General features: G+C 39.0%; 2 protein-coding genes across 2 annotated transcripts; both read right to left on the reverse strand.

The window, feature by feature from the left end:
• Positions 1-4,963: 4,963 nt before the first annotated feature.
• On the reverse strand, positions 4,964-7,908 carry LOC115929037. Its single transcript, XM_030997103.1, has 2 exons — positions 7,545-7,908; positions 4,964-6,592 (listed from the first exon to the last, which is right to left on the reverse strand). Exons 1-2 carry the CDS (start codon positions 7,804-7,806, stop codon positions 6,336-6,338), a joined length of 519 nt encoding a protein of 172 aa, XP_030852963.1. The 5' UTR covers positions 7,807-7,908; the 3' UTR covers positions 4,964-6,335.
• Positions 7,909-17,886: 9,978 nt separating this feature from the next.
• LOC115929057 (C-type lectin domain family 4 member M-like) lies at positions 17,887-19,119 on the reverse strand. The gene is made up of 2 exons (XM_030997180.1): positions 19,049-19,119; positions 17,887-18,308 (listed from the first exon to the last, which is right to left on the reverse strand). The coding sequence occupies exons 1-2, from the start codon at positions 19,113-19,115 to the stop codon at positions 17,887-17,889; spliced, it is 489 nt and encodes a 162-aa protein (XP_030853040.1). The 5' UTR covers positions 19,116-19,119.
• Positions 19,120-25,942: the final 6,823 nt, after the last annotated feature.

Raw genomic sequence — 25,942 nt, forward strand, 5'->3', positions numbered from 1 at the left:
CTGTCTTTTAAAAATGTACTTCAGTCACTACATTTATCGTATCGAACAAGGAATGCAGCACTTTTATCTTTCGAATTCAGTCCGTCTGGCGCATGCGCAAAGGTTTATTCAACTCCGTCGGCAGAAGATGAAGGGTTATCTTGGGCATTACAATTCGCGAATGTGCAGTCAATTTCGTAACGTGTTCATTCGAGTTACATGGAAGTATATCAGATCGAAGAAGGGTAGAAAATGTTTTTGGATAGAGAATGATATCGGTTTAAAATCAATTCTTTACTTACAAAATATGAGGCTGTGATTGTCAAGTATTTCTTTCTATTGCTATACTGTAATGATTAATCTGTATGAGTGAGTGAATTGCAATAAGCGACTTTTTCATTCATTATGGTCACGCACGAAATGTGATTTACTTAATCAAGGTATAAGCATGCAGTCATTTTACATATTTCTTATATTTTAGAGATGGTATGATATTGTATCAGTTTGTGTACATTGCATTGCCTATCAGTCATACACAGATTATCTTTACATATATTAATTGCCACAAGGGCATTCACAAGAAGTTGAAACTGTCGATTATCAGTGCCTATTGACATTCATCCTGTCATTCAGCCATTTTTAAACGGAGGTAGTCTCCTGGACGCTAGTGCATAGTGCACTGTATTTAGACAATAAATCGGGACTGTACTACTTGTAGCTATACTTGCGCCCTCTATATGGCCAACAATGCATAAGCGTTACCAGTTGATCCCCCATGGAACCCTTTTCTATTGTTAATTAAAATCTGATTTGATGAGATAACCACCTGCCAGTGACCACGCAGGGAAGTCTAATCCCTCCTGGCAAAACTAGTGCAGATATTCTTTAAATTTTTTATTTTTATTTCTGAGCACGAAGAATTCATGTTTAAAAATGTTATTCTATTGAGACAGGAAAGTCAAACATTCGGTTGACAAGGGACAGATCCCCCCCCCTTCTCTTTCATAATGGTGGTAATTACATGTTGTATCCTTCTGTGCCGTAGTTCCTCCCCTTCTCCTTTACATTAGTAGAAACATTTTTTTTTTTTACATGTGCCTGTGTTTTTTTTTTATCTGAGGGAAGCAGTAAGGGGAATGAGGCGATGCACAATTAACTGATAGCTTCTACTGCGAGCAATAGTCATGTGAAAACAGATGTCATATATTTTTTATTTTGTATAAGACTGTATGTCCTTCAACCTTCATACAAATCAGTTGCGTGTTTGTATTGTTTTAAACATTCCGTCTCTAAAATTACCTTAATTGCGGCAGTTAGGATATTAACACACGATAGACTCAAACCAATAGATCCTTCTATACTGCAAACTAAAAAAATGAGCAAAGCCGGAACCCTTTTGTCCAAAACAGTTGATTTTGCTTTTGCTTATATTTTCGGTTGCAAAAGTTTCTAAAGAAGTCCTGAAAAGTTAAAGAGTTTTTTGAAGAACTTCTTTTGAGGAGCAAGCAACGGCGTATCCAACATAGAATCACGTCAACATCAGCCCCCTTGCTTGACTACCAAGAAAGAACAAAAGAACTTGGAGTTTGTCTCCATCATTTTACTCCACAATCTCTATGAAAATGGTGAAAAGAGTAAGAGCTTATCCACTGTTGTGTGTACCGACCCACCAAAGCTTTCTACAGGCTGGATTATAACATTCTTATTAGAAAATTGATCAAACTCAATGTACGGCCATGCATCATTGAATGGATTATTAGTTTTTGGAATACCATCAACAGTGTGTCAAATACCATAGACGTAATGCAAATACCAAGGCACTCTATCTCAATACTTACCTAATTATGCTGGTGTACCCCAAGGAACTAAATTGGGCTCAATCCTCTTCCTAATGATGATCAACGATGCTTATGAAAACATACAAGTCGATTGTTATAAATACGTAGATGATCTTACTTTGTTGGAATGTCGTAAAGTAACCGAACCCTCTGACTTACCAGCTGTCCTTTACAATTTGGGTCAGTGGTCCTGTCAAAATCACGTCAAGTTAAATCCTTCAAAGTGTTTTTCACTAAGTGTGACATTCTCCAAAAACCCCCTGCCATGCCAACTTTATATATTGATAACTCACCCCTGCAAAACTTCCAATCTGTCAAAATTCTTGGTATCATTGTACAATCCAATCTGAAATGGGATCTCCATGTCACTGAAATCCTCAAAAAATGTAACAGAAAGTTGAATATGTTTAGGTTTCTGAAACGATATTGACTGTCTTTAGCTGATTTGAAAATGGTATATACCGGTTACATTCGTCCTGTCAAGGAATACTGTACCCCCGTTTTTAATGGTGGGCTTACCCAGAAACAAATAAGAATCTTGGAGCAAGTTGAAAAAAGAGTATGTAGAATCATGCTGGGTCCACGATACACAAATTGTACCAATGCTTGCCAAATATGTGATCTTTCAACGCTTGAATCCAGAAGGGTAAAGCTTTGTCTGGATTTCGCTACATCCTTAGCTAAACACCCATCATGTAGTACCTGGATACCTTTCCGGAAAAACGTACCCATCTCCTCACGCCCAGGCGCGTAGCCAGAGTTTGATGTTTGGGGGGGCACATACATGTAATCGATCGAGGTCAAAAAAAGGGGTCTACAAAATTTCAACCGATCCTGGAAATTTTAGGGGGGGCACGTGCCCCCCCCCCCCGTGCCCCCCCCCCCCCCCCCCCCCCGTGGCTACGCGCCTGCTTACGCCATGCATCCAGATATCAACAGTTCAAGCAAAACCAATCGTTTCCGAAATAGCCCCATACCTTACTTTGTCGATCTTCTCAATAAAGCCAAGCCCAATTAATAAAAATAGATAAATTAATATAAATTTTTCTATTTGTATTATACTCTTTTCACAGATGTTAAAGTTTCCTGATTTTTACTCTTCTTAAGATAATTATAAACCAAATTTACACAATTCCTTTCCTTTTCCCTTCAATAGCCACAATATATCTGAAGGAAAAGGAATGTTAGAGTGCAATAATTGTTTTCTTTTTATTATATCATTTTTCTAAGCAATGAAAATAAATAATAACAAATAATATGGTTATTTATATAGCGCCGGTATCCGCCAATAACACAAATACTTGCAATAACAAACTTCAACAATGTTATGAAAAGAATAATGCTCTTTTCTATTTTTTATATTCGTATATTGTCTCAATGACTCTCTTAAAAATACATGTATGCAATTTATATTTTTTTGATGTACATGCATTTTCTACAACTTCCTCTTTTACTTCTTTCCTTCATGTTTCTCTTTTCCGTTTTCCTGACTTCATGTTATATTCTGTTTTCTTATTTTTGCTGCCCAAGCAATCTTATCATTTAACTATATATATTTCAATATTGACAAATCAATTGTAACTGTGTTGTTTGAATATGCATTGAATGTTTTTAATTGTACACATGACCAATTCAGCCACTGGGCTCCGACACATGTTTTTAATAAACCTTGAATTGAATTGAATTGAATTGTGGGGCTGGTATTAAAGGTACATTCAATCTCCCCAGTCAGGAGGGAGTTAATCCCCCCCCCCCCCCTCCGTCCTGCTAATTAATTTCTGAATATATTTCCTTCCTCTTTTGATATGCTTGGCAGTTATGTAATTTATTGTTTTCTAGTGACAAGTCCAATGATTATTCTTTTTGGTGTGCATTCAAACTTTTTTATATTCGTAACTTTGCATTCCCCATTCTTCTTCTCTCCCTCTCTCCTTCTCTCTCCCTCTCTCCCTCTCTCCCTCTCTCCCCCTCTCTCTCTCTCTCTCTCTCTCTTGCTGTTTCACAAAAGGCTGATTAAGCAGTCCTTTAACGCACAAACAACAGATATTATGATTATATATTCTTTTTATATGACAACTACTGAAACAGATTTTTTTCTTCAAGAGAATTGTATTGATAAACAATTGAATAAAGATAAAGAAAGACCCGCGATGTTGCTCGTACAATTTTTCTCAGATCAACAGCAAGCAAACATTTATTTATTTAGTCTTCTTTAAAAACACAGGGTAGCCCATTCAGTGCCGCAAGGCCTGCTTTCGCAAGGGGCCCTGTATCAAGTGGATATTATAATGTATAAAGTTAAAATACTACATAAAAACAAACAAACAAACAAATACATAAAATACATGGCAACTAAAGCATAAATGTACAGCAGTGTTATGATAGATTTACATAGAACTTGTTAATATAAAATAAAATCAATTGGCTTTCGTTATTGCGATATCGTAAAATAGATCCCTGTTGTAACCGTAGGTTTGTTTAACATATCTAATGTGGGTGATATTTAAACAAGCATTGCTGGTGAATTAAAAAGTTCGCTTGCAGTATATGAGAAGGAGCATTTTCTATGTTCAGTTCTTGGTTTCGGTAAGTATTATTGGCAAGAAATGATATATCGAGTACAGGAGGCGACATAACGTTTAGATACTAAGTATATAGATTACAGAGGTATTGTGGGGCAAAGTTGTGCAGTAACTTGTACACCATAAACAAAATGAAAGCTTGTTCTTTGTACAGTTGGCTGCCACTAAAGTGAGTGAAGAAGTCCTCATGATGGTGCATTATAGTAAGAATTCAAAACCATTCAAGCTTATTTGTATTGACATCTTTCTATCCTCAATATTTCCTTTTATGTTAAAGAGCTCCAAACAGTACAACAATAGTAAATGTGCTAAAGTATGAGTGTAAAATACAATTGTTTAAAATTGTCATTAGTTAAACAAGACTTGCTTCTTCGTATACACAGGCCCCCACCCCTGCCCCCCAAAATAAGTTAAAAAGAAAAAAAGAAGACGGGCCCCCACCCATAACCCCCTCCCCGGCTGAGCAAAACAAAATTAGTGCGCACTACCCCCCCCCCCCCCCCCCCCCCCCCGCTTATTTGCCGGCTGTTTCGCCGATAAATATTTTCTCACGAATAGGGTCCACTCCTGCGTATACATGCAACTGATCGAACCATTTTCATAACTACTTCATCAACATGTACTGCCCAATTAAGATTGTATTCGAGAATAACACCAATGTTTTTAAGTTTCTAGTAATGAACCATTTATAAATATCAGAAAATCAAAAGTGTTTCTTTGCCGACGGGATGATTTTTGGGGGATTTTTTTGGTCTGAGTTAATAATCATTCCATTATTTTAAAAACATTCATTGAGCTTATTATTTTGATTGTAAACCTGAATTACATACAGCTTTATCGTCCGCATAAAGTGAGAATGTGAGTATGTGGATTAAAATTTAGATTCGAGATACCATTCATGAACATATAACGAAGTGATCCTAGTATGAACCCTTGTGGGACCCCTATTCGGACGGGGAGAAAGTCATTTATTTTTTCCTTTAAAAAATACATATAGCTTGCTGCCTGTTACGAAAGATTCAAAACATTTCAACTCAACTCTAAGGTACGCTTTTTAACACAAAAGCAAGTCATGGGGTAAAGCGTCAAAAGCTTAGTCTAAGGTCAAGGAATGCAGCGCCAACAAATTTATCGTCATCAAAGTTCCAATTCTTATATAAAAAGTCGCAAATTTCTGTTAAGCATGTTGCGGTTAGGTGATTAGTTCATAAGACCGACCATCTGTGGAATGTTCTTTTTTTTCATCCAATTCATTTAAAGCCATATAGCTTTTTGATGAGCCCTTTACCCCCACACACACCCACACACTCACACAATTTTTTAATCCACTTTTGAAAAGCAAGGTACTAACAGTGACCTGATGTTGTGATGAACAAAATCACTTGCGCCGGTGTAAAAAATTAGAAGTGAATTATCTTTTAGTCTTAAGTCGATATTTGAATCATTTTTGCAAATCTGTGTTAATTTAATACTTACCGAATATTTACATAGTGGATTATAAATTAACGTCTCTGCAGAATATCCAGGAGTGAAATATGTACACACTATATATTCACACTATCATTAATCACTGCACATGGCCTCTAAATAGCTACATAAGCAGGGCCGTTAGTAAAGGGGGTAACATCCCTCCCCTTTCTAGCAGTGTCTGCAAATCGCAACGACAACGACAACACAACTACTTTTTGTTCATCCCAACTTTTCTGAAATCTTTTTTTTTTTTGTATCCGTTGTCGGCCAATTCGTTTATCTGACGAATGTATTTCTTCTAGTTTTGTTAACAAAATCTCTGTAATTGGCACCTTTCAAAATATTTGTTTCCTAATTGTTGTGTTCCGGGACGATTTTAAATTACTATTTTGCCATCCTCCACCCTCAGTTTCCAAGTGGTCTAGCAGCGCGCGTATTCACAGCTACATGCTTTCTAGAAACAATCCTAATCTTCAAGAAGTGCCGAATAGAATGTAGCTCCGATTCGCCTTTCAAAAGCGAATGTAGACGTCGCAAGACATTCTTCGCCGAGTAAGCACAAACCCTTGCAGGCGATGAAAGTATAACACGAGCAACGGACATCGGTAAGACACAACTGACTGCATTCGATCATGGACGAAACCGTGAATGATGACAGAACATAGGCATCGATGTGGGCGACATTGCTGGCCAGGAGTCGGAAGTTTTTGAAGCTCGTGTGACCTGTTCCAAAGGTTATTAAGTTAAAGATAAAATACAAAATATGAGTTTGACTTTTAACAAATTAATTGTAAATTAGTGATAAAGTAAAGAGCTGCAATGAATTATACCCCATCAGACAAATTATTTGTCGCTGAACTTTTAGGTTGTAGGGTTATACCCAGAGGAAGGCGCGTACACGGGGGGTGTTTGGGGGGTTAAACCCCCCCCCCCTTTGTTATTTTTCTGTGTGTAACCCCCCCCCCATAACCCCCCTAAACCCCCCCCCCCTTTGGATTTTTTTTTTTTTTTTTTAATTAAAAAAAAAAATATTTAAAAAAATCCCATGGCTGACCTAAAAAAAGGTGACCTTAACCCCCCCCCCCCCCCCAACAGAGCAAAATGTCAAATTTTCAAATTTCGAGACCGAAAAAAAATAATAAAGTGTCCTCTTACCCCCCCCCCCCCCCCCCCTTTGAAAAAATCCTGCGTACGCGTCTGCCCAGAGGTGCTGTAATGAATGTAACGAGTAAACATATACATCTCTGTAATGACACACGAGGCGTTATTGTTACTGCGTCAGTGATTTGTGTGGTCTTTGACGCGCCGTGGGATAGTGGCACCGTACAACCAATGCAAATATTAGGTTTAATTAGCGTAGTATAGGTAAGTCGACACAACGCCAATTGCTAAAGACATAACCCATGTTTACAGGTGTGTGTGGGTGGGCTAGGGGAGACTGGAACACATTAAACAAAAATGTTCCTACTAATGTTCTTATCATCAAAAAAGGATTTGCTTCCTAGTTAAAATCCAAGACAACTACACGTACATGTATATCCTGGTGCATCGGATAAGGTGAATGTAGGTACTTTTCCGTATATCACTGAAGAAAAAAAACATGAAAAACCCTTGAAAAATAAACTATATAGACTGATATTGTTAAAACTATTATTGATCATCACTACATATTCACCTTCTTCTCTCTCGCAGATGTAATGGTGCTCGATATTACAATCATCATCCAACCATTGGTATGACTTATCTCGGTTTATAACGAAACACATCCCGTTGTTACTGATGATATGTGAATCAGCTGCGAAGTTGGAGTAGGTCAGACTCGAACCGTCCAGCCAAGTCACACTGGATAATCCTATCCAGTAATCGAAATTTGGAGCGGGGAGGTTATTCGCAAGAAATTCTTGTTCGTCCTTTGATCCGATGTAGACAAGATGCATTCCAAGGTCGTCACAGGATGATTTTGACGTGTCGAAGTTTGACCTGCTTTGCGAGAAGTAATAACAGGATCCGTCATTCTCTCTTTGGCCAGCGGTACAAGCTGTATTAGAGACAATCATGAAAAGGGGTTTATTATGATACATATGTTTTCGAACTATATGATAATGTGCTGTACAAGAATTTATATTATATTATGGTTATATCATATACATTTCTTCCAAACTCTTTTATTTGAATGTGATCGATACAAGCTTTGAATGTAAAAACAAACCAAGGAAATCATCGAACTTGGGCACCTCATATTCCGGCAGTGTAGAGGTCCATTGTACTTTAATCCAACCTGAATAGTATCATAAAACGAGAGTTTGATTCGTCACTGGAGACGAATTTGGTTGTCTGCCGTAAATTTGATGGCGGTGAATGACTTTTTGATATGCTGATAACCATACCAAAAAAAACTGTCGTGTACAAGACTTTTTCAGCTACAACATATCCGAAGCTGGGAGAAAATCGGGCGAAAATAAGGCAAGATATTGCTCGAACAAGACTTGAATGTAGAATCAAGATTTCAGAAAAAGCCACCTCCCTTAGAGAATACACACAAAATTGGGAGCATTGACATGGCTCCTTTAAAATGGGTCATGATGGGCCATTGTTAAAATGAAAAAAGTGCCACATTTTGTGTTGAAAATTGTCTCAGCTACAACATATCAAAAATTGAGAGAAAAACGATCAATTTTACACACTTACACTCAGTTTTCCATAAATATGCTGACGTCATAATATAAACATTCGTTTTTTTAGTTCCAAGGCCATCGTGATAATGTCACGATATAATAAATGGCCAAATGAGACATTTTATCATATTTCCAACTCATACTCCATCCAAATATTTCAAAAATTGGGGTCCCAGCGCATCTCAAAGAGCTACAAGTATAATGTATTTTGTATAGGCATGTTTTTCCCCACACAAGCTCGCGGGCACAGACAACGGACGCTCATTTCGTTATTATAGACTTTTAGATTTGCACCGAGACCGTAGAAATACTGGCTGGGTTCCAGCGGGGTGCTAGTCTGATCCCGGAGTTCTTACCAGAGGAGAGGAGCTAATAGGTGACGCAGTTAGCTTGAGAAAAACTCTCATAACCCTATGACGAGAACATGACAAGGCGGGTTGGGTCGCCTTCAAATAAAGCCTGTCCTGCACCGGGCAGCAGCGATGCAGTACCTATAGTACCAAATCTTGGACAACGGTGGCTATGGGGGAGCAGAGGGCAGGTCGGTATCAATGCTTCTGGCTTCTGTACTGCGATGGAAGGATCTGGCCGCCCACCATTATTAATTGGTCACGTTTGTCATCATGTACAAAATCAAAAAATCAAGTGGGTATCGGAAGGTGGAACCCGCAGGCCGGAAGATACGTCAAGAGCTACTGCGGAAGAGAGAGGTCCTGCTCGTAGTACGCTTGCGGGTGATGACGGATCAGGATCAAAGCCTCTTGTAGGAAGTTCTTTTCTTGGGGTCCCATGATAGAAAGGAACAATGTAGCCACGTGGAACGTGCGTGGTATGTCAGATGGGAAGGTGGAAATGGTGGAGAAGGAGATGGCTATTAATGATATTAAAGTTTTGTGAATATCTAAATCATGGTGGCTTGGACAAGGCAGATTTACATCAGACGAAGGAAGTACAATCATCTTTTGAGGGAAAGAAAGTGGAAGGAAGCGAAGGGGTGTGGGATTCATCATAGAGAAGGCTACAGCTAAATGTGTCTTGGGATATAACCCGATCAACGAGAGGATTATGACTGTGAGATTACAAGGGCATCCTATGAATATCTCCAAAATTCAGGCACCGGAGGAAGAAATCACTGATTTCTATGAGATGGTGCAAGATCTGTCGTAGACAGCATTCCTAAGAAAGATTTCCTCATGATATTGGGTGACTGGAATGCCAAGATTGGTAAAACGAGGGAAAGATCTGAGTGCATTGGCAATTATGGTCTTGGCATCGGAAATGAAAGAGGAGATCGACTGGAAGAATTTTGTGTAGCAAACAGCTTCACCATTGGTAACACGTTGTTTGAGCATCATCCCAGAAGACTGTGGACGTGGATGAGTCCGGGAGACAGAGCCAGAAACCAGATAGACTACATCATGGTCAAGAAGAGGTGGCGAACTTCACTACAGAACGTCAAGACAAGACCAGGTGCTGACTGTGGCAGCGATCATCAGCTGCTTATGGCTAAACTGAGACTAAGATTAAAAGCTAAGAAATGTGATTCAGCTCCCACAAGGTATGATGTGGAAAATATCCCTTCTCAATTCTCAGTGGAAGTGAAGAACAAGTTTGAGCTGCTGTTGAGAAACGATGAAGCAGAGCAAACACCAAATGAGCTGTGGGAAGACATGAAAGAAACAGTTGAAAATGCAGCAAAGAATCACATCCCAAAGAAAAGGAAGCGGAAACAACCATGGATCTCAAATCAGACTTTTGACATTGCTGATGACAGGAAGAGGGCAAAAGCAAAACGCAATAGAGGAGAATGGACGAGACTCAATAAGGCGGTAACAAGTAGTGTGAAGGAGAACAAAAGGAAATACATCGAGGGGAAGTGTGAAGACCTAGAGCGTCACAAGAACAACTCTAAGGCAGCATTTGCAATTGTGAAAGAAATCACAAAGAAAAGAATCCCAAGACTGGATGTAATTAATGATGAAAATGGCAAAACACTGACGGCGAATGAAGACATCAAGGAAAGATGGGTGCAGTATAGTACCAAGCTGTTTGCTGCACAGGAACAAGTTGACACTCAGTGGGAGGAAAGTGATGAAATGGAGCCCCCTCCATTAAGATCAGAAGTGGAGCTTGCAATGAAACAACTGAAGGATGGCAAGTCCCCTGGCTTTGACAACTTGACTTCCGAGATGTGGTAGGCTACAGGTGAAGAAGGTACTGACCTGATGTGGCGTCTCTGTTGCAATATCTGGAATAGTAGGGAGTGGCCCAAGGACTGGTGTAGAGCCGTTTTTATACCATTGCCAAAGAAGGGAGATCTGAAAGAATGTGCAAATCATCGAACGATCAGCTTGATTAGTCATGCAAGCATAATACTTCTGAAGGTGATTAGCAGAAGAATGAAAATCAAACTGCAAGCCGAGATCTCAGATGAGCAAGCAGGGTTCCGTGAAGGTAGAGGGACAAGAGAACAGATTGTCAACATTCGAAACATATTAGAGAAATGCAGAGAACACAAACATCCCCTCTATTTGTGCTTTATAGACTATAGCAAAGCATTTGACTGTGTGAACCACTCTCATTTGTGGAATACAATGGCAAAGATGGGGTTCCTAAGTCACATCATCGAACTGATCAAAAATCTTTATCATGACCAAGAAGCAACAGTGAGAACCAGTAACGGCAACACTGAGTGGTTTGGAATTGGCAGGGGAGTATGTCAAGGCTGTATACTGTCTCCTAACCTGTTTAATATTTACTCTGAGGACATTATGAGAAATGCTCTGGAAGGATTCAAGGGGGAGTTAAGTTTGGAGGTTATGACCACGAACCTAAGTTATGCTGATGACACCACTCTCGTAATTTGCAGCAGCAGCAGAGGATCTGATTGATTTATTGAATCGCATCAAACAGGCAAGTAAAGAGAAAGACCTTCTTCTAAACACCAAAAAGACAAAAATAATGGTTGTCGATAGAGATTATGATAACACTGACTTCACCGTAGCTGGAAATAAGATTGAAGTAGTAAACCGGTTTGAGTACTTGGGCTCAATTATCATTAACAAAGGAGAGAGCACCACAGAGATAAGAAGAAGGATGGTAATGGCAAGATCAACAGTACAGAATATGTCCCACATCTGGAACAGCCGAGGCCTATCTCTTAGTCTGAAGGTTCGTCTGCTTCAAGCAACTTCTTTTTCTATTGCTACTTACGGAATTGAGTCCTGGGCCATGACAAAGAATGACAGAAAGAGAGTTGATGCCTTTGAAATGTGGTGCTACAGGAGGCTGTTGCAGGTGTCATGGAAAGATAAAAAGACAAATGTGTGGGTCCTGGAAAAGATTGGAACAGACTTGACCATCAGAAGGGAAAGAAAACTGAACTATTTGGGGCACACTGTTAGGAGATCTGAAGGTATTGAGAAGCAATTACTGCAAGGAGCAGTCGAAGGAAAACGGGGTAGAGGTCGTCCACCAATATCTTGGACTGATGATATCAAGAAAGTGTCTGGACAAGGAATGAAAGGTGCAACACAAATGGCAGCTGAAAGAGTTGCATGGCGTGCTCTCGTGAAGGCCACAGCAGCGCTTTACAGCGCCACCTGAAGTTGATGATGATGAGATTTGCTCGACGAGAACGTGGACTGCTACGACGTGTGACATCCTTTTAAGGCAATGTGACGTCCTTTGAAGGCACTGGCAGTGCCTTAAAAGGATGTCACACATAGCAGTACACGTTCTCGTCGTGCAAATCTAAGTCCCTAATAATGGCCATGAAGAGAACATGGTATAAAATTGTTCAGAAAAATGGGGATTATGATAACAGAAAACAAATGTCGATTCTATGTTGCGTACGGCAATGACGAACCAAAATGCCCGCGAATTTTTTTGAAATGCTTAAAATGGCCTAAAACGTACTCTAATTTGATTAAAAAGTGATTGTGAACATTTTGAAATTTGGCGTACGCGCGCGTTTATTGACCTGAAATTGACCGGACGGAAAGTGACCTTGATCGTGATAAATATGAATGAGAAATGACTTTCCGTTATGAAGATATAATCATGAGTTGATTTTCACAAATGGTCTCTGGATGACGTCATAATAACTTGATTTTGAAATGCTTAAAATGGCCTAAAACGTACTCTAATTTAATTAAAAAGTGATTGTGAACATTTTGAAATTTGGCGTACGCGCGCGTTTATTGACCTGAAATTGACCGGACGGAAAGTGACCTTGATCGTGATAAATATGAATGAGAAATGACTTTCCGTTATGAAGATATAATCATGAGTTGATTTTCACAAAATGGTCTCTGGATGACGTCATGATAACTTGATGAACTTGAAAATGTTGCGGACACATCTTAGCCCAAGGATCTATGACTATGCCAAAATTGAAAGAAATTCACAATTCTAAAAGTTATCGTCTGCTCACAAAAAGTGTAGAAATAAATTTAAAAAAAAAAAAAAATTCGGACGAAATCAATAGATGATCTGTCGATGACATACTACAGTCAGGGGCGTCTCAAAAGGGGGGGGGGTGTGGGGGTGCGACACCCCCCCCCCCCCCCACCCGTAAGGAAATTGTCGGTAAAATTGCGCTGCCGTCGGGGAAAATTTAATTCGTCATGGGGACGAATAAGGTGGTCTGTCTAAGTCTTATGATAGATTTGAGAATGGGAGAAGTTATATATTTGTAAACAATGATGATCATGATAAACATGATGATGATCATGATAGCAAAGGTGATGATGATGATGATAATGATAATGTTATATGATGATAAAAACGATAATGTTAATGATGATGATAATGATCATGATCATGATGATGTTGATGATGATCATCTTCAGACCATGATGATGATGATGGTGACATTGATGATGATGATGATGATGATGATATTGATGATGATGATGATGATGAGCATGAGCATGATCCTGACATCTGATTCAAAAATGAGGAAATAAGTAGATAGCAAATAGTCTCAGCTACAACATACTAACATTTGGGAGAAAACTGTTGAATAATAACCGAGATACTGGTCAAAACACATTGTCATGCAGATTCATGTTTTGAAAAAAGTGACCTCCCATAGACATATCACGCAAATATGACAAATTATGCATTGTCGCCTTTAATCGAATATTTAACTATGATGACGTCATCAAAATGAAAAATAAATGACATATTTCTGATAGAGAATTATCTCAGCTACAACATATCAAGATCTGGGAGAAAATCGATCTCCGATAAGTGAGATAATCTCAATTAAACAACGACAAAAATGACGTCATCAACAAAATACATTTGTTTGAGTTTAGATGCCAATATGATGACTTTGTTTCACTTTGTACGAGTCAGGGTGGTTTGAAATCATATCTCCAACTCATGCTTTCTATTAATGCTTTAATTAATGTAAATTGTCAATTACGTTAAGAGGAATCCAAATCATGTAAACATTTTGAATTTGACCTTTTCCGCGCGCCGTGAGCGCGCACACCGCGCGCGAGGACACGTACGGACGGAAAATTTTGAAATGCTTCAAATGACCTGATTCGTACTCTCGTTTAATAGTTAAGTGATTTTGAGCAATATCAAATTTTGACGCGCGCGTTCGTGCGCGTCATGACCTTTATTTGACCTTTGATGACACGACCTGCTGACCCTTAACCTGAAGTATATGTGATATGAATATGATTGAACTTTGAGTACGCATCATGAAGATATGATGGATAATGTGATTTCACAAAATGGCGCCTGGATGACGTCACGATAATTTGATGACCTTGAAAATATTCCTGTCACGTTTCATTATGATTACCTATAACTGTGTCAAAATTGAGAAAAATTGGGTGGATGGATATTGAGAAATCGGTTGCACAAAAAAGTGGAAAAATAAATAAAAACTAGAAAAATTAATTCGTCATGGGGACGATTTAGGTGGTCTGTCTTAACTTATGATAGATTTGAGAATGGGTGAAGTTATAACGACATGTAAACAATGATGATCATGATGACCATCATGATCATGATACTAAAGGTGATGATGATGATAGTGATGATGTTATATGATGATGAAAACGATAATGTTAATGATGATGATGAGCCTGAGCATGATCCTGACATCTGATTGAAAAAATGAGGAATTATTTCGATAGTAAGTAGTCTCAGCTACAACATACTACAATTTGGGAGAAAACTGTTGAATAACAACCGAGATACTGGTCAAAACACATTGACATGCAGATTCATGTTTTGAAAAATAAATGACATATTTTTTGATAGAGAATTATCTCAGCTACAACATATCAAATTCTTGGAGAAAATCGATAACCGATAAGTGAGATAATCTCAATTAAACAAAGACAAAAATGACGTCATCAACAAAATACATTTGTTTGAGTTTAGATGCCATTATGAAGACTTTATTTCACTTTGTACGAGTCAGGGTGGTATGAAATCATATCTCCAACTCATGCTTTCTCCAACAATGATATAAAAATTGGGGTCGATGGACTATCTAAAGAGCTATTTTGATTTTTAAAATGGCATGTTTTTGATCGAATTTGCATTATATTGCCCATAGCAGCGCGCGCGGATTTTGAACTTTGACGCACGCTCACGGCCTTATGAAATATGAAGAGTGACTGAAATTAATGTAAATTGTCAATTACGTTAAGAGGAATCCAAATCATCTAAACATTTTGAATTTGACCTTTTCCGCGCGCTGTGAGCGCGCACACCGCGCGGGGGGACACGTACGGACGAAATTTTTTGAAATGCTTAAAATGACCTGATTCGTACTCTCCTTTAATAGTCATGACCTTTATTTGACCTTTGATGACATGACCTAATGACCCTTGACCACAAGTATATGTGATATGAATATAAATGACCTTTGATGACGCATCATGAAGATATTGATAATGTGATTTCACAAAATGGCGCCTGGATGACGTCACGATAAGTTGATGACCTTGAAAATGTTCCTGTCACGTCTCATGGTGATTAGCTATTAGTGTGTCAAAATTGAAAGAAATTGGGTGGATGGATATTGAGAAATCGGTTGCACAAAAAAGTGGAGAAATAAATAAAAATAAATAATAAAGAAAGAAAATTCTGACGAAATCAATAGGTGGTCTGTTGACAACAGACCACCTAATAAATAATAAAGAATAATAAAGAAAGAAAATTCTGACGAAATCAATAGGTGGTCTGTTGACAACAGACCACCTAATAAATAATAAAGAATAATAAAGAAAGAAAATTCTGACGAAATCAATAGGTGGTCTGTTGACAACAGACCACCTAATAAATAATAAATAAATAAATAAATAATAAAGAAAGAAAGAAAATTCTGACGAAATCAATAGGTGGTCTGTTAACAACAGACCACCTAATAAATAATAAAGAAAGAAAATTCTGACGAAATCAATAGGTGGTCTGTTGACAACAGACCACCTAATAAATAATAAAGAAATTAATAAAGAAAGAAAATTCTGACGAAATCAAAAGGTGGTCTGTTGACAACAGACCACCTAAAAAGAATTTAAAAAAGAGAAAAGGGAAACAAAAGAAACGGGGGATGAAAGAGAGGTGAGAGAGGGGAGGTAAGAGCCTGAGAGAGGAGGAGTGGGAGTAAAAGAGAGAGGGGGGTTGTTGGGTGGAGTCGTTTCGTCGAGGGAGCAAGAAAGACACGGGTAAATAAGTTGCTATGTCGGTATTCTTGCTCGATCCTCGTGTACTATATCAATGCAGAATTTTGAAGTCGGTGAGATGTATACTGTCGGTCGGCCGACAAGTTTTTTTAACCTACAAACTGTGACTTTTTATCCGCTGTGACGACTTCGAGAGTGACTACAACTATATTAGTTGTATTTGCTCGAAATTTCACTTTCCTATGATATCAGCTAAAGAAATCAGAGGTTTAAAATTTTCGGGGAAACTAAATTCAAAGAAGGATTAAGATTCAACAACAAAACGACGAATCGTCTTCCTTTCTCTATATTTTGATGAAAAGCCAAAGGGAGGGGAAAACTTCATTTAGACGAGTCAAAAACGGTACAACGGATCGTCTTCTTTCTCTAATAATTTAAGGAAACGTCTAAGCTTCCGCGACTCGTGCGGGAGGGGGGAAACTGAATTCAGATAAGGATTAAGAGTCGAGAACAGTACAACGAATCGTCTGCTTTCTCTAATAATTTAAGGAAACGTCAAAACTTCCGCGCTTCGCGCTACAGGGGGAAAGTGAATTTAAACAATTAGGGCTTATTAAGAGTCGAAAACGGTATAACGAAGCGTCTCCTTTCTCTAATAAATTAATGAAACCTCAAAACTTCGGCGCTTCGCGCGGGAGGGGTAGAACTGAATTCAGTATAGTATGATGTTTGATCATACAAAATGACACTCGAGGATATACCTGAAACTATTCGCATCGAAGGAACACTATAATGAGTGCGAATAGTTTGTTCCGAGAATGGGTCATTGTATATTTATTTTATATCCCTTCCATCTGTATTATTCCTTGTACACTTCTGTAATAACATTCACATCATAAAAGAAATACAAGAAAAGTGCACGGCTCAAATAAAACAAATGAATCCCTGCAAATATATATTTATAGCTGGCGCTATACAAGACTGTACTGCAGTAGTGTATTGCAATTACTGCACGGCGTAAATTACACGGCTTGAGCGTCATGACACCGTGGGAGTTGGCCGCGCGGGGGCATTTGAACTCCCGTACGCTCGCTGGATTTTAACAGTGGGAGCGGGGGGGGGGGGGGGGGAGGGACACATACTTTTCTTTTTAACGGGAAAAGGTGAACTGCTCGTGACGTCAGCAATAAACAATGGAACTTGTCGGCAGGAAACGTCTTTTCTAGTAAAACTATTCTTTTTCTTTTTTTGTACTCTCCTAATGTATCAATCTTACGATTAGGGACATAATACATTTTAACGATTTTACTCTGGTAGAGAAAAAAAATTACATTATGCCTTTTACAGACTTAGAAAATGAAGACCCTCACCGTACTGAAAATCAATAGTTTCTACTTAATTTTCTGTACGTACCGGCACTGTTTTCTTGTTATAGTTTTCTTTCTACCGGGAAAAGGAGAACTGTTTGTGACGTCAGCAATAAACAATGGAACTGTTTGTCAGGAAACGTCTTTTCTAGTAAAACTGTTCTTTGTCTTTGTTTGTGCACTCCTAATGCAACAATCTTACGATAAGGGACATAAGTGATTTTAACGATTTTATTCTGGTAGAAGAAAAAAAAAATATTTTGCCTTTTACAGACTTAGAAAACGAAGCCCCTCACCGTACTGAAAACAAATCCTTAGTTTATACTCAATTTTCTGTACGTACCGGCATTGTCTTCTATTTCATTTTCACAAATGTAATAGGACGCCCCGGAACAGCTGCTGTCAAACCATTGAGATTGTAGTTCTGTCATTTCGAAACAAATTCCTCCGTCATCAAAGATCTGAGATGCGAAGTAATTGTCGTATTCACCGTTTGCGAAATTGTTGTAGTCCAAGCTTGAGCCATCTATCCAGGTCAGTCGGGATAAACCTATCCAAAGCTCTTTATTACCAGATGATATGCTACTCTGCATGAAGTTTTGTTCTTCCTGTGATCCTATGGAGACAAGATGCATTCCAAGGTCCTCGCAGGACGATTTTGACGTGGCGAAGTTTGACTCGCTTTCTGAGAAATAATAACAGGACCCGTCATTCTCGCTTTGATCAGATTCACAAGCTGCAAATAAAAGAGAGAGAGAGACATGGAGACGAGAATGGGAAGAAGAGGTGGACGGAAGATATATGAAAGGATTTTGGGCACAGCGAGGAAGAGGGTGGGCGTGATTGATCAAATAATGATCACATATTTAGGTTAAGTTTCGCAGATTACGTTTTCATGCCATTTATACACTTCTCGGTTGATTCGCTCAAGTAAAAAAAAAATTAAAAAATCAGTTGCTTATAACGATCGGTCGCAAGAAATATCAAACCATCATTTGGTCAAATAGTTGAAGTTCACATAATTATATAAGGGCTTTTCTCCCTTATCCTACATGCAAGGTATTTTATATGTCATATTGGTATATTGTTATTTGTTTTTTCCTGTATATTTTTAGCCTTTTCTGAAATCCAAAATAATGAGTAGAAGAACGATATAGCAGGTCATAATAAAGAATTAATTACAGAATTTGATGGATGATATGTTACTATTATACAAGGAGCTCAAAAATCCAGACAAAAGATCGCCGGGAAAGTTTGTAAAAAACAATTTAGATAATAAGTAGTAAAATATTATATTGTGAACAAAAACTATGTATTGTTACTTTACAATACTGTAATTGGCTTTTATTTGTTTTCACCACTATATTTTGACGATTGTATGTTAATAACGTCCCGATCGAGGCACACACAAAATCAACGTGATAGAAATATGTGGATGAAAGAAAGGTGATAAGAAGAAACCCATCAAATACTCACCTAGATTAGCAGTCACTGGGCTGTGTTGGTTTAATATAACGAAGATAACGAAGAAAGATAACTCCATCTGCAGAAATATAAAATAATTATATGAATAAAGTCACATTTGTATAGCGCTTGATACTACGTTTCTAAGCGCGCTACATTGTAATTATCATCACCCCGATCATTGTATTCAATTGCTTATCAATACATGGTAGTCCACGCGCTCCGCTTCCTGTGGAGTATTCCGCCGGGCACCAATTTACAAGGCTAGCGCACACCAACCACATTAACATTCAAATCCTACCGGGTATCTATTTAACACCTGGGTGGAGAGTGGCAAACGTAGATTAAAGTCTTGCCAACGGACATTAGTACCGATGTGGGACTTGAACCGCGAACCATGTGATCCACAGTCCGTTGACATATCCACTAGACCACGAAACCTCTACTAAGGACTAGTGGACGACAGCGCTTACCATATGTTTTCATGATGTTATGATTGTATATAAAATAGGGAAAAACATGGTTATGGTATTACTCTGGAATAAGAATAAGGAAATATGCACGAACGATACCTACCAACGATTTAAAGCAGATATTACACTTTAGCAACAAAGAGCACTTGTATACATTTAAGATGATTGTAGGCTTTTTAGAAATATATTTAGAGTTTCAAATATGATTTGGTAAAACAAAACATTAATTCATGTATGCCATGTGAATAGGTTTTCCTTATATTTAAAAGTACATACCTCGAACAAATTGGTGTCTTGCAACTCACCGACTCTCAATTCTACCACTAAAGTGTATCCTCTCGGTTGGACGAGCTTCAGTTCAAATGCATTCTCATGAAAACCTCAACATTTATATATCAAATCAGTGCCTACAGGTATGACATGACTTCCATCATATAATTGATTGAAGGCCCGATACACCAAATCACAGTACGGGATTATGTTGAAAAATGTGTGTTAAAGGCAGGCTTTACTACTTAAGTCAGAAGGGATTAGACCACGCAGCGAGCCAGCAAGGTCACTGTGACATGCAGCATTTGGTCGACTCGCTTTTTGTTTGCTATTTTATGTTTAGTACATTAATTTGACCCACATTTTCCTATGACATCAGTGATGTCAGAACTCTGCCGCCCGTCTTGTATCTATGTCAAGTAAATACAATCACATCACTCCCATCTTAAAGGAGCTCCATCGGTTACCTATTCCCGCACGCATCCACTACAAAGTTATCCTGCTCACATTTAAAGGGGCACGTTCCCGCCATTGTAGTTATCGCTGCTCTAGTCATCGCCATCTTGGTTCCGAAGATCGACTTCTAATTTGCATACAGCTGTCAATCAATGTACGCGCGGCCTGGCCTGCCTTCGTCAAGCCAGCTGATCGCTGCCGATTCTGACGTCACGAAAATGGGCAGAAACAGCAGCGAATCTTATGCTACGGTCACAAATGTTCGTACGAACGATTCGTTCGTACGAATCTCCCTGTTCCTACGAATTTCAGAGTTCGTAGAGATTCGCAGATGGTGCATAGTTTCTTACGTCCTTCTTACGGAGTTCGTACGAACGCCGTTTAATTCGCAAGAACAACTCAAGACCTTCTTGAGAAACGAAGTGATTTTCGGTTATACAATGGCCCCAGAGTTCGTACGTTTTTCGTAAGAACGCCTTGTGTTCTTCTTACGTCAGACTTACGCCAATCTTATGAGTTTTGTTCTCGCAAGGTGTTCGTACGTTTAACTCACGGCATTCACAAGTCATTCGTAAGAAGATCTTACAAAAAAAAACCTATTTGGTCGGGTTGCAAAAAAAACGCTGCCGTATACTGTCGAAAATTCTATGACTGTTGAAAGTTTGATATTACACGATGACAGTATTACCAAGAAGACTACAACTGCAACTGCAACTCCATAAAATGTTTCTTGAACTTGCTGTTAGCATATCTGTTACTTCCTTTATTATAAAAGCAGTCATGTTAACCGAAGAAGTCAACAAGGTTTTGCTCTGTGGTGGCATCAAAGTCATAGGACTGCTTCTCCTTTCTTAGTTTCATCGCCGTCAAACTGCCGTCTTGATGGTTCTCCCTCCTCCTCGTCGTCGTCATCTTCCACCGCCTCCTCCCGGTCGCTTCCGATATGGCCATCATTCTTGATATCAAGCGCGCCGAAAGCAGTTTTGGATTGAGGTGGCAAAAATTCCAGGGGGCTCACCTTCCAGGGCCAGTGGCGTAATGAGCAAAATCGTTTGGAGGAGGGGGGGAAGGGCCGAAGGAAAATTTGCATCACTAGGCCTACATGTTACATGCAGGCCCCACGGAACATTTTTCAAAGTGGAGTATTAACGATCAGGTCAGAGTTTAGCGAGCGTAGCGTAAATTGGCGTGGGGTCAGGGGGGCTTTGCACCGGTGGGGGTCAAGGGACTAAGCGCCCGGAAGCTCATGGTTTTTAGGCATTAAATTGGGGTCAGATAAGCATATTTAGATACCTTATTTGTGTCACTGGCAGGTCACTAATTGTCGGGGGTTCCAGGGAGCAGAGCCCACGGAAGCTCAGGGGTTTTAGGTATTCAATTACGGTCAGATGAGCATCCAGGGGCCCACCTTAGGGCCCTTGGTGAGGTCCAGGGGGCAGAGCCCCTGGAAGCTCAAAGGTTTTGGGTATTAAAGTACGGTCAGATGAGCATCCAGGGGGCTGTCTTAGAGCCCTTGTTGGGGTTCAGGGGCCAGAGCCCCTGGAAGCTCAAAGGTTTTCGGCATCTAATTACGGTCAGATGAGCATATTTTGATATCTCATTTGTGGCATTGGTAGGTCACACATTTTTGTTCTCTCTCTTTCTTTCCTTTCCTCTTTTTTAAAAAAAGTGAGGGGGGCTCGAGCCCCGAGCCCCGCCGTTCTGCAGGCCCTGACATGAAGGCTTCTAAATAAGCATATTTTTATGCCTAGCTGTTACTTTGGGAATTAGTAGTTTTCAAACAAACGCATAAAAAGTTATGATTTGCAAAAAAAAGAGAAAAAATACCGGAAAATCATGTCATTTCAGCAACGTTTGTAAATCACTGGTATCGAATTAAAAATACTCCCCGCCCATAAGTACGCCAGTGTTCAGGGGCTCATGTCTTCTCACCACTATAATAAAAAATAAAAAAAAACACTTTCCCATCCTCTTACAACATTTCCACGATATGCGCAAATCGCATATATTATAAAAACCTCCATTGATAAAATGTAGGAGCAAGCGGAATGTATACGACATTTAATCCCTATTAATTTTTCTTTTCTTTGAATCGAATATAATTGATATGTGATTCAATTCAGATTTTGTTCTTTTGTATGTTCTTTTTGGTTAAAAAATACAAATCATCTTTGTTCCTTTACTGCTTTTTTAAAGGGGGGTTGGAGGGGGGCGAATGCCCCCCTGCCCCCCTCCCCCTCCCCCTCCACTTCCGGCGCCTCTGCTTGATATTGTTGTTGCTGCTCTCCTCCTCTTTCTCCTTCCTCCTCATCTCTTTCCTTAAGTTTGTTTCCCTTCCCTCTCTTCCCTCTAACAGATTTCCCCTTTGGTCCCATATTTCTTCGACAGGAGATGCACCCTCGACGAACACTATGAACAGAGAGAGGCTTTATAACCGTTAAAACTCAAAATTTGCATAAATTGTGTACGTACACCTTACGAGCACCTTACGAACGTCTAACGAACGCCAGGAGTCATTCGAACGAATACCATAAGAATCTCCGCTCGTAAGGCGTTCTTACGTACGAACGCCGTAGGAGCCCTCTTTGAACAACTTGAGGCGTTCTTACGGTCATCGTAATAATTTGAAGCTTCTAGAATTGTCCCTCGACCCTAAGAAATGTACGTAGATCTTGCGTGGTTCTTACGATGTAATTACGGCGTTCGTATGGCCGCCTTACGAAGAGAGGGTTTCGTACGATGTTAGAAAAAATCTTGGACAAGACCATCGACCAAGCAGCCCGTAAGGGTATTTGTGACCAAGGCATTAGAACCGAACTGCAATTTGTATTACTTCGGCACATGTATACGAAAATCGGCATTGTGCGGGCATTCGGAACATGCCATCTGCGTAAGAGCCGTATTCTGTTGGTGTCAATAGGCAGCTAGCACCGTCCGCCAGCGGGTACGTATTTTGAACGCCCTCTGGAATACGGGGAACATGCCACTTTGAAGCAATCCATGGCCTTGCTCCTACTTACCTATCCGAGTTTATAGCCCAATATCTACCAACCAGATCACTCAGATCTGCCTCGCAAAATCTTTCGGTGACAGGTCGTTTGAATGTGCTGCACCAACTCTTTGGAACTCTCTTCCTGGCACTTTCCGTGCTCAGTCAAACATAGACATATTCCAGAAAGAACTTAAGGCATATTGTTCAACATTTCCTTTTAATTTTGTACTGGTTTGTAACATCTTTGTGACTGACTGAATGCGTAGCATAATGCCAGGAAGAGTTTTCCAATGAATCTCCTAACAAGCTGGATGTTTATTTATCTATTCATATGTATATTGTTGTATTGGGCCTTCCTCACCATTATAATAATTTTCAAATATTATATTACATGTATCACCTTTAATAGAAGCTACTTTCGATGTTTCTAATGTATACTGTATGCCTACTTACTTGTAAGTTTTGATTATATATGTAATTATTTCTATATTATGTCTTTATTTCTATTATCTTCTACATTTGTAAAGCGCATTGGTATTACCTTCAGTAATTAAAATTAATGCGCTATATAAGAGCTAACTATTATTATTATTATTAAACCCCACTAGGCGATGGTAGCTAGCCCTTTGTTAGCTAATAATCCATAAGGTATCAACATTTTATGCAGAGCAGTTCGATACAATAGTTGTTAGATGATTCGCTCCGAATACAATGGACCAATACAATGGACCGATTCGATATATTCGTAATCATGTTCTTCAATCAATGCAGAGGGGGATAGACATTTTCTATCGATCATCTAATGGGGGATGAATCGCTTTGAGGTGAGGATTAAAGGAAAAGTGAAATGAACCTGAAATTGATATTGGTTTTCTCTTATAGATTGCAATGCACTATTTCTGAAGGTTAGCATTGGCGTTACCATTGGTCGATAAACAAGGGGGAATCCACGAAATGTACCAGTAAAAACCACTGGTAATGAAAGACTGTTCATGAATCTCATGCATGACACTCCTTTAAAGGGCTTACCTCGAATCATCGGATCTTCGCGTCGGGTTGGGTGGTCGCTTCGGGGTAATATAATTATGTGAAACAAATCCCTCTCGTCTGCTCCAATTTACCCAACACTTTGTGTGAGAACACGCATGACATTCCGCTTTCGTTTCCCGAAAGGTCGTGTAACGCGACAACCCGACCGGACGCGATGACCCGATGATTCAAAGTAAGACCCTTGAAAGCAATTCTGTGAAATGTGTTCGGTACGACTTTAAAGACCGTCAATACTACTGGGCCAGAAGGGATTAGACCACACAGCAAGGTCACTGACAGGACTGGCTATCTCATTAACTCAGCTCTCAACTAACATAAGAAAAAGAGGATCGTGGGGGACCAACAGGCACCGATTGGGAAGTTTTCTATATAGAGCTAGCAAGTAGCTACAAGTAGGACAGTGGGGCTTTAATCATGTTTCCATTTACTTCAGCTAAAAAATAAAAATATTATGATAATGACCATTGATTTATGGAAATGATACGAAAAGGAGGTAATTATCAACGGTGTATCTCGAGCTTTTTTTTAAATTATTAATATAGGTGTTGTAGTCCAGTGGATAAGTCTCCGGAACTGTGAACTACAAGGTACGGGTCTCGAATCACTGCCGTAGCACAAACGTTAATTTACATTTGCCACACTCCACCAAGGTGAATGGGTACCTAGTAGGATTATTCCTTGAAATGATAACGGTTGCCGGAGCTTATAAGCTAGCTAGGGTTATAGTTTTCAAAGCTCTTTTGTAGCGCATAGCTTAAAGTGTTTTGCGCTTTACAAGAACGGAATATTAATTATCATATCATTATAATCAATCGACTTGTTGGAAAAAAAACATGTGATGGGTTTTATTTATGTTTTGAATTAACTTATTAGAAATTAGCCATGAATTAATTTTGATTATTTCACGATTGAAATGAATAATGAAACTTTCAATATTATGATCGCTAAAGAACAGACTGGTGTCATCTGCAAATAATATATATTGAAGTATGTGAGATGAGTTACAAATATCATTCATATAAATAAGAAACAAAAGAGGACCAAGTATAGTACCAGTACTCGATCGATTCTTAAGATTACAAACAATATCAATTATTTCCTTTGGAGTAATCGGCATAAAAAAGCAGATTGATTATTTCTTTCTAAATATTGCAAATAATTACACGTAGAGTTGGTATCAGTATCTTGGATATTTTGCGTTAAAGACGGACCAATATTGATTTTAAAAAATCGTTGAATTCATTGGCAATGTTATAATTATCATTGATGGATCGATCATCTACAATGAGTTTGTCGACATGTGTCTTTTTGGAGAATTTGCCCATGGCCTTATTTATTAAATTCCATGTTTTCTTCATGTCGAATTGCACCTGTGAATATTTGTCATGATAATATTTATTTCGAATCTTTTCAGGTGGGCTGTATAAAGTACAGACCACCTTATAATTTCGTTAGAATTGCCTTTATTATTTATTTTTCCTATTTCGAACCACTTTTTTGTAAGCACGATGACTTGAAAATGGCTCGATCAAAAGCCTTGAAATTTGGCACACTTATGTATAGGCATATGTACAAAGCACAATAACGTTTTCAATATTGACCTTGACTGATGACGTCATCTAGGCGCCATTTTGTAAAATTTTACGAAAATCAACTCTTGATCAT

This window comes from Strongylocentrotus purpuratus, unplaced genomic scaffold (genome assembly GCF_000002235.5).
Source record: "Strongylocentrotus purpuratus isolate Spur 01 unplaced genomic scaffold, Spur_5.0 spur5_scaffold_4, whole genome shotgun sequence".
In the NCBI taxonomy this organism is placed as follows: domain Eukaryota; kingdom Metazoa; phylum Echinodermata; class Echinoidea; order Camarodonta; family Strongylocentrotidae; genus Strongylocentrotus; species Strongylocentrotus purpuratus.

What these genes read in the sequence shown, in the direction of transcription:
- LOC115929057 (XM_030997180.1), bottom strand. Translation starts at nt 19,115, where the DNA reads ATGGAGTTATCTTTCTTCGTTATCTTCGTTATATTAAACCAACACAGC. An exon ending in CCCAGTGACTGCTAATCTAG is followed by an intron (nt 18,309 to 19,048) that starts GTGAGTATTTGA and finishes TTTTATTTGCAG; the next exon opens with CTTGTGAATCTGATCAAAGC.
- LOC115929037 (XM_030997103.1), bottom strand. Translation starts at nt 7,806, where the DNA reads ATGCATCTTGTCTACATCGGATCAAAGGACGAACAAGAATTTCTTGCG. An exon ending in CATCTGCGAGAGAGAAGAAG is followed by an intron (nt 6,593 to 7,544) that starts GTGAATATGTAG and finishes CCTTTGGAACAG; the next exon opens with GTCACACGAGCTTCAAAAAC.